Source organism: Nerophis lumbriciformis, linkage group LG02 (genome assembly GCF_033978685.3).
Source record: "Nerophis lumbriciformis linkage group LG02, RoL_Nlum_v2.1, whole genome shotgun sequence".
Classification (NCBI taxonomy): domain Eukaryota; kingdom Metazoa; phylum Chordata; class Actinopteri; order Syngnathiformes; family Syngnathidae; genus Nerophis; species Nerophis lumbriciformis.
In genome coordinates this window covers 51,962,285-51,971,655 of record NC_084549.2, presented here as the reverse complement: position 1 = coordinate 51,971,655, position 9,371 = coordinate 51,962,285, and the positions used below count along the sequence as shown (strand labels likewise).

At 41.4% G+C, this 9,371-nt stretch overlaps 1 protein-coding gene across 3 annotated transcripts in view; it reads right to left on the bottom strand.

Moving 5' to 3' along the window:
• Positions 1–5,066: 5,066 nt before the first annotated feature.
• The window catches only part of prkg2l (protein kinase cGMP-dependent 2, like), a 133,171-nt gene continuing 128,866 nt past the window's right edge, over positions 5,067–9,371 (bottom strand). For 2 of the 3 annotated variants that reach the window (XM_061964248.1, XM_061964273.1), the window contains 2 exons: positions 6,162–6,314; positions 5,067–6,086 (listed from right to left, as the gene is read on the bottom strand). In XM_061964248.1, coding sequence (XP_061820232.1) covers positions 6,219–6,314 — 96 coding nt within the window. In that variant the 3' untranslated portion in view covers positions 5,067–6,086; positions 6,162–6,218. The remainder of the gene's footprint in view (positions 6,087–6,161; positions 6,315–9,371) is intronic. The other variant, XM_061964239.1, reaches the window with a different exon arrangement.

Genomic DNA, 9,371 nt, shown 5'->3' with positions numbered 1-9,371 from the left:
AAAATAAATTTGATTTATATGCTGAATTGTGTTTAATTTTATCCGTTAAACGATATCCAATCATGTTTGTAATCTGAAAAAGTATGCTAAAATATTGTTTAAACTCGGCTGACCACATTCTGAAATCCCAAAATAAGGACACATATCTGCGTGCCAAGGCGGGATCACGCCAAGGCCGGGACTAGGTGAAAATTTGCCAATGATACTTGAACTTGCTTTAAGTCCCAAAAATTTAAAATCAAACCACTGAGGCATGGTAGAGATATACGTATATATTAAACAATCTTGCCTTCTTTAAAACGGTTTGGAATTTGAGACTTTAGTGACATATTTTGACTTAGTTACTACCACTGCTATTTTAATCTGAAAATATTTGGTTGCGTTTATACTGAGTAAAATATAAACACACTTTTGTGTTTGCTCTCATTTTTCATGAGTTGAACTCAAATATCTAAAACTTTCTATTTATTCACAAAATACCTAATCCTTTTAAATATTGTTCACTAATCTGTCTAAATCTGTGTTAGTGAGCATTTCTTCTTTGCCAAGATAATCTATCCCACCTCACAGGTGTGGCATATCAAGATGCTGATTAAACAGCATGATTATTGAACAGGTGTGCCTTAGGCCGCCCACAATAAAATGCCACTCTGAAATGTGCAGTTTTGCTTTATAGATCAGGTTGTTGATTGTAGCCTGTGGAATTTTGGTCCGCTCCTCTTCAATGGCTGTCCGAAGTTGCTGGATATTGGCAGGACCTGGAACATGCTGTCGTATACGCCAATCCACAGCATCCCAAACATGTTTAGTGGGTGACATGTCTGGTGAGTATGCTGGCCATGCAAGAATTGCCCCCAGGAATTATGTACAGTTCTTTGCAACGAGGGTCCGTGCGTTGTGAGGTGAATGGCACAACAATGGGCCTCAAGGAGCTCGTCACGGTATTTCTGTGCATTCAAAATGCCATCAATAAAATGCACTTGCGTTCGTTGTCCATACCATACACCTGCCCATACCATAAGCCCACCCAATTGATAACGGTGACATCAGATCACATACACAACGCCACTTATGCCATCTGCCCTGAACCGCGATTCATCCGTTAAGAGAACAATGTGCCAGACACCATCAAATGTGACTATTTGCCTGCTCAAGTTGGTTACGACGACAAACTGCAGTCAGATCGCGACCCCGATGAGGATGACAATCATGCAGATGAGCTTCCCCGAGACGGTTTCTCAGTTTGTGCAGCAATTCTTTGGTTATGCAAACTAATTGTTGCATCAGCTGTCTGGGTGGCTGGTTTCAGACAATCATGAAGGTGGCACCTGCTGGATGTGGAGGTCCTGGGCTGGTGCGGTTACACGTGGTCTGCTGTTGTGAGGCTGGTTGGATGTACTGCCAAATTCTCTGAAACGCTTTTGGAGACGGTTTATGGTAGAGAAATGAACAATCAATTCATGAGCAACGGCTCTGGTGGACATTCTTACACTCAGCATGCCAACTGCAAATTTCAGAGTGGTGTTTTATTGTGGACAGCCTAAGGCACACCTGTGCAATATTCATGCTGTTTAATCAGCATCTTGATATGCCACACCTGTGAGGTGGGATGCATTATTTTGGCAAATAAGAAGTGCTCACTAACACAGATTTAGGCAGATTTGTGAACAAAATTTGAGAGGAATAGGTATTTACATAGTAAAACGTTTTAGATCTTTTGAGTTCAACTCATGAAAAATGGGAACAAAAACTATTAATTTTGTTCAGTGTAATTTGGCAGGTAAATATACTGCTAATTTAACCTGAAGAGATATTGGTTGTACTTTATTTTTGATATTAATATTGTATTATTTTATGTTGAAAAACATCAGCAAAACTAGCAAGTAATCTACTGTTTAAATGTTGGTTAGTGGACTTTTATTTTAAACTGCCCGAATGTTGAAAATGAGAACAGAAAGTGTTTCCTCTTGTTAATTCAACCTAAACTGTTGGTTGGACTTCATTCAAAGGATGTGAATGCATTGGCCATTAATTGTTGTTTACTTTTTTGTTTGTATCCATAATTCATTCATACATAACTATCTTGCAGAGTCCAGTATCCAGAATGAATTTCAAAGTCACACTGGTTGTTGTTGTTTTTTTGCTGAAAAATGACTGAATCCATTGCAACTGAATGAATCGTTTCGGATCATATTGTTCTAAATAAACTGATATAGTCCCTGAATTGTATTGGCAACCACAATGGCAACCACCCGTATTAGAATGTGAAAAAAAGCATGGTATGCCTTGCCTTGATGTTTAGAAAAACGTGAAATAAGTTGTCACGGCTTGTCACACCACGCCATGCCTTATCTTGGTTGGTTGGCATTTCCCTGTGTTTGATGATCACGTTCCGTTCTAGTGCTCTTATTTTGGTTTCTCTCCCTGTTTTAGTTAGCCCTTCCTGAAACGACTGCCTCAAAGTGCTGTTAGGTCTAGTTCGGGGGTCTCAGACACGCGCCCGCGGGCCAATTGCGGCCGGCGAGACGTTATTTTGCGGCCCCCACCTTAATATGAAAGTTTAATGTTAGTGCGGCCTGCGAGCATACTTGCCAACCCTCCCGATTTTTCCGGGAGACTCCCGAATTTCAGTGCCCCTCCCGAAAATCTCCCAGGGCAACCATTCTCCCGATTTTCACCCGGACAACATTATTAAGGGCATGCCGTGATGGCACTGCCTTTAGCATCCTCTACAACCTGTCATTGCGTACTTGATCAATAGACATACAGGTCACACTGAGGGTGGCCGTATAAACAACTTTAACACTGTTACAAATATGCGCCACACTGTGAACCCACATCAAAAAAGAATGACAAACACATTTCAGGAGAACATCCGCACCGTAACACAACATAAACACAACAGAACAAATACCCAGAATCCCTTGTAGCCCTAACTCTTCCGGGCTACAATATACACCCCTGCTACCACCAAATCCCGCCCCCCACACCTCAACCACACCTCCACAACCCCAAACATGTATTTTTCAAAGCCTGCAGTGAAGAGAAATGTTAGTGATGAGCAAAGACAATTCCAGGAAAAGTAGGAGATGCGATATTTCTTTGTTGAGCACAGGGGCACCCCGACGTGTCTTATTTGCACAGAGAAAGTTGCGGTGCACAAGGAATACAATTTGAAACTTCATTATACAACTAGACATGCAAAATACCAGGGAGATGAGAGAGTGAACCGGGTTGCAAATCTTAAAACCAGTCTACTGAGGCAACAAGATTTCTTCAAGAAAGCAACCGAAAAGAGCGATGCAGCAGTCAAAGATACGTAGCTTACATGGTGAGTGAGATGGTTGCTAGGGCGGGAAAGCCATTCAAAGAAGGTGAATTCATTAAAAAGTGCATGTTAGATTTTTGTTTAAGAAATCTTTTCTTGCGGCCCAGCCTCACCCAGTTTCTGCATCCAGTGGCCCCCCAGTTTGAGACCCCTGGTCTAGTTAGTAATCAACAGCCTATTTAAGCCAGCCTCACATTTTAATCAGGGCTCGAGAATTGACTGCTGTTTTTTTTTTGACGCCACACCGTAAGTGTAGTCTTGTTTTGAGTTCTGTATAGACTTTTTGTGCGCTCCTAACTGCACCGGTGTTCAGTTTTTTCGTGTAAACCCCTGCACGAGAATGTTTAGGTAGAAGTGTGAAGTGAAGTGAAGTGAATTACATTTATACAGCGCTTTTTCTCAAGTGACTCAAAGCGCTTCACATAGTGAAACCCAAGTTACATTTAAACCAATGTGGGTGGCACTGAGAGCAAGTGGGTAAAGTGTCTTGCCCAAGGACACAACGGCAGTGACTAGGATGGCGGAAGCGGGGATCGAACCTGCAACCCTCAAGTTGCTGGCACGGCTGCTCTACCAACCGAGCTATACCGCCCCACAAGGTAGAGTTTGACTAGTAGTCTTATAAAATATTATTTTACCTACAAGCTGTCTTTGTGCATTCTAGTTGCATCTACTGCTAACATGCGGCCCTGTAAGCGTGACAGAATTCTCGAGCCAACAAGTGATTTCGCACTGGAATACACAGAGGAAGAATTTGAGAGAAAAGTGCTTAAGGAATTAGAAGTGTTGAAGGACTCACCGGAGGAGTTGATTGTCTGAGGACCAGAGAATCATCCTTGCTTTAATGAAACTGTTTGGCCAAGTGCCAAGCCGGCACGTCGTCGACAAAGGCGGAAGCCAACTTCGTCACGCTGTCACAACGCTCTGCTGCAAGGGGGCTCAAGCGCTGCACCCTTCCTCTCCTAAGGGGGTTGAATACGGGAATTGACCACTTTGCCTCTCTATTCACAACTTGGGCTATTAGCCAGTGGAGCCTAAGCGCTGACGAACAAGTTGAGGCCACGCCACCAGTGCACAAGGCACGTACAAGAAAGGGCGAGTGACTGGTGCGCCCAGCCACGCCACCACCAGGTGACTCGAGTCGTTTGTCACAGACTTTTCCTTTCTGGAATACGCAGACATGCTAGATTTTTTTTCACCCTCAACTGTCAATTACTCAAACTCCTCCCGAAGTGACTTTCCAGCTTACCAAAGCTGAAGCCAAGTCTATACCAGCAAAGACCCTCTACCAGACCTCTGTCCTCCCACCCGTGACTGTTTCTCCCACTGGGTGGCTCGTGCTGGTAGATGTGCAAGTGGGGAGGCACAGCTGCATCCAGCCAAACAGCCACTACACTAACTTCAGTTTTTTTTAATTATTATTATTTATTGCAACTGTGTGCTGTCTCAGTGCGATCTGTGATCATGTTTACAGAGCCATTTTTACACCTAATTGGCGATCGCAATGCTTTAAAGGGGAACTGCACTTTTGCATTGTGATGCGTTTTTTTAATTAATGTGCCGCGGAGGCTTAAAATTATCAAAATACGTAAATAATAAATATTATTAAATGTGCCCGTAACTACATTACATATATACTTACATCATGTATAGCGTTTGGGTGTTTTATTTAAGGGGCCTTTTAGGCAGAATTGCACAGCTCCATTGTAAGTAAACTTTTGATCACATTATTTTAATATTTAGAAAGCAAAAAAAATAAAAATAAAAATAAACATCTATCGTCATGTCTTTCATAATGTATGTGAACGATAGGCAAAATGCCTAAACAAATACAGTTCCCTTGTATGTTTTCATTTTAATTTCATACTAAATTGAATAAGGAAGTTTGCCAAACATGTAAAAATACAGTGCAATCTGTGGCAAAGCCCTATTTTCGAGGGTAATCGCAAATACACTGTAATATGGATGCGCACATGCACACATACATGCATAAAGACACGCGTACACAAATATACACATCACAAACACTTTTTTTGCCACACAGCAGTGTTGATTGTGACGTAACAATCATTTGTACCGAAATAACTCTTCAGTTTGCATTGACTAAAGCAACATATACCAGACTGAACAACAACACATAACTTTAATTACTTAAACTCTAGCAACCCCCCCACATCAGACCCTGACGACAAGGCAGTATTAAGTATAAACGATAAAACATTGAATATTAAGAGAATGTGAAAGTTTGACTCCTACCTTGTTTCCTTCCCTGACGACCTCCTTAAAGTTTTGTAATCAATCAAAAATATCAAGCAGCTAAAATGCGGCAAAAAAGTGGATGTGTGGAGAAAGTGTTTGCATACCACCCATCATTCACTGAAGTGAATTTATATATTTGTAATTTTAAATTATATGAACATGTTTAAGTGTGTAAAGTGCGACCGTGTGTTGACTTTATTTGTTGGTTACAGTAACCAATTAACTTACACCATGAGTGGGGAAAGTTGTTTTGGATTGAGTCATATAAATTGATGCTGTGTTCAAGTCACTCTCAAATTAAATCACTTGGTCATTGACCACTGATTCTCTATCTTCACCCCCAAAAAGGCAATATTATTCCAATTCAATCCACAGGGGAATCAATGAAAGCACAATGATGCTGCAGGCCAATCTTCTTGTTAAACTTGTGATGTCTCACGGGCCGCGCTGAAGACTCCGGCGGGCTGTACTTGGCCCGTGGGTCGTGGTTTGGGCAGCCCTGGTATAGATATGACATTAAAAAGTGGTTACATTTTTGTCAACATGACCGCTTTATAAAATACTTTTTACTCACTGCTGATGGGCTCCGATACAAACGTCACATTTTGTTGTAAAATGTTTTTGTGAAGAATCAGAAGTCTTTATCCCAGCCTGAGGTCTCGTCAGGCGTCACCTCCATGTCAGCAGGAAATATGTCAAAATGACTGTGATCCATGGGGCCTTTCAGCTGTGGAACACATTTATCGTACTGATTCGTCAACATGTGATCGCTCTTAATATCAATCGGAAATTGTTTTTCAAATACACGTCAGGCTGTATTGTTAAACCTACTCAGTGGCCTAGTGGTTAGAGTGTCCGCCCTGAGATCGGTAGGTTGTGAGTTCAAACCCCAGCCGAGTCATACCAAAGACTATAAAAAAATGGGACCCATTACCTCCCTACTTGACACTCAGCATCAAGGGTTGGAATTGGGGGTTAAATCACCAAAAATGATTCCCGGGCGCAGCCACCGCTGCTGCCCACTGCTCCCCTCACCTCCCAGGGGGTGATCAAGGGTGATGGGTCAAATGCAGAGAATAATTTTGCCACACCTAATGTGTGTGTGACAATCATTGGTACTTTAAAGTTAAAATGGTCTAAAGTATAATTAGTTTGTATTAGTTCAGTGGTTCTTAACCTTGTTGGAGGTACCGAACCCTTCTTTAGTGAAAAATAAATATTTTTCTCTTTTTTCAAATTCAAGAAAAAGTCATATGTTTTTTTACTGGTGCACAAAATGAACCATGCATGAACATCACCTTGTTTTAAGAACAAAACCAACACAGTGCATGAACTCAAAACAAATTACACACCTTACACACATTACCATGAATTGACCCCGACTTAAACAACTTGAAAAACTTATTCGGGTCAATTGTACGGAATATGTACTGTACTGTGTACTTTGCAATCTACTAGTAAAAGTTTAAATCGAGCAATCAAACAACCTGCAAAACAGATGGAAAATTAGAGGGAACATTGTTTGGGGGTATCAATAATACGCCGATAGGGAGAAGTTTTTATTTACACGATAAGTCGGATGTGTCTTTACCTCCATGGCGGAGGCTCCGCCGAACCCCTGAGGCCGACTCACCGAACCCCTAGGGTTCGATCGAACCAGGTAAAGAACCACTGTATTAGTTATAAAGAGCCAAATGATATTGATGACAAAAGAAAAGGGATGATTGTTGATGAATTAAAACATATTTGTGTTACGTATGGACGTATTTGAGTGACGGACGAGACAGCTACTGATGTATGTGTGACACTTACAATTAGTAGTCACAATTGTTTTGTAAAATGAATGTGTAAATAGAGTATCCTAATTTAGTTCGAGGTATTTTCATATCTAAAGTCACAGTTTAAGTGTATGTTTCCAAGCTGAATGCCACAAGACATGTTATTCCGCCACGCCAGCAGAGGGAGGACTCCTATAGGAAAGGAGGAAAATGGGAGGTTCTTGTTAGTATTTCCGTGTCTCAGTCAGGTCACACCCTGAGATGACAACGCAATCAAGCACTTTGTGTCTCGTTTTTATTCCTATAAAACAGGTCGGTAAAGTGTGATAATATTAACACATTTGTCTCCAAGCAATTATAAGCGTTTCTGAAAATAGAAATATCGAAGTATGTTGTTAAAAGTGTGTATTTGTGATGAAATTTGTTATGTTCAATAAGCGATGTCTCCCTTTGTGTGCGAGCGCGTGGTTGGGCGGGAATGGCGGCGGCAGTGGAGACTTGTTAAAGATAAACTGTGATTGTTAAGAAGTATTATAGGTATAGTCAGGTAACAATGTGTGTAATTGTAATTGATTTATAATGACAAAAAAGCGTTCAAGAAAGCAGCAATATTAAAAAGAAGCAATGTCAGGATACAGTACAAACATGTAAAATGAAGATGTTCATTAAAGTAACAGTACTGCTCTGCTACGTGATGCTTTTACACAAGAAATATAGTGTTGGGGTATGTAACGATCAATCCTCCATGGTTTTGTGGATTTGTTTTATCATTTCAAAAGTAAAGATGTAATTGTTTAACAATGTGAATGAAAAATGGGGAATTGAAATTACATTATCGAAACTATTTGAAAGTGATTAAAAGCACAATAGAAATGCAAATGAGAGTAAAGAAGTCAAGAAATGTTTAATAAAAAAGAGTCAGGTCACACCCTGAGATGACAACGCAATCAAGCACTTTGTGTCTCGTTTTTATTCCTATAAAACAGGACACACCACATCGAACACTGGGACCAGGCTACTCAGTGCGAGGCCTGTAACATATGCATAGACATCGTACATGAATAGACACCACATTGGCAGGGGCGGATTAAGAAATTTTGGCCCCCTGGGCCTGACATGGTCTTGGCCCCTCAACCCCGCGCGTGCACGCGCACACACACGCACGCACTATGCAAGAAATACTGTATACTGTGAACAGACATGCACACTGTACTGTACAGAAGAGTGCACATACTGCACACACACTATTAGGTATACCACACAGACAAGCACAGGTTTCACACAGACACAGGTAGGGGGAGGGGATAAATGGCCTAAAAATAAACATTTTGGAAAATGATTACGCCCACTTCAGTGATGGTGCATTGGGTCATTTGAGAGATATTATGTATTGGAAGTTGGTACCTATCATGAAATAAACCCCCCACCCCACCCAAAAAACTAAATTGGACATGATTTTTGCCCCCTTTTCCTCCCTTCTATCATTAAAAATAAAATAATATCTTAGGAAAACACTTTGGCATAACGGCAGCTGTGCAGCAAATTGAGGCTCAAAGTCTGTATCTATTTTGTGGGAAAGCTTGAGGAGGAGAAGGAGAAAGGTAAAATGATAACACATGCATCGGAGAGCACCACAAAGAAAGGTGTAGGCCAGTTCATGGTACAAGGGCTGCATGCAGGTCAAGATAGCCCATTTCCTCTGCCTGTCTTACCCATTCACCGAGAGACCACTGAGGACATAGAAATGCAAGTGGATATGGGGTTCGAAATACTGGCGTCGGTCAGAGGAGTCAATGTGGAGGATGTTTATAAACTTGTAGATGCACATATGACTGACAGCACAGAGCACAACAAAGGCTTTTCAAAGCTGTTGGCAGAGATGAACAACTTGGAAAAACCAGCAGGGCAGATCTTTTGTGGCACCCACACTACACTGGGCTTCAGCAGGGCCATGAATAAAGTGATGCGGTTGGCGGAGGCCGATATGAAGATGGAGCAAGTGCTAC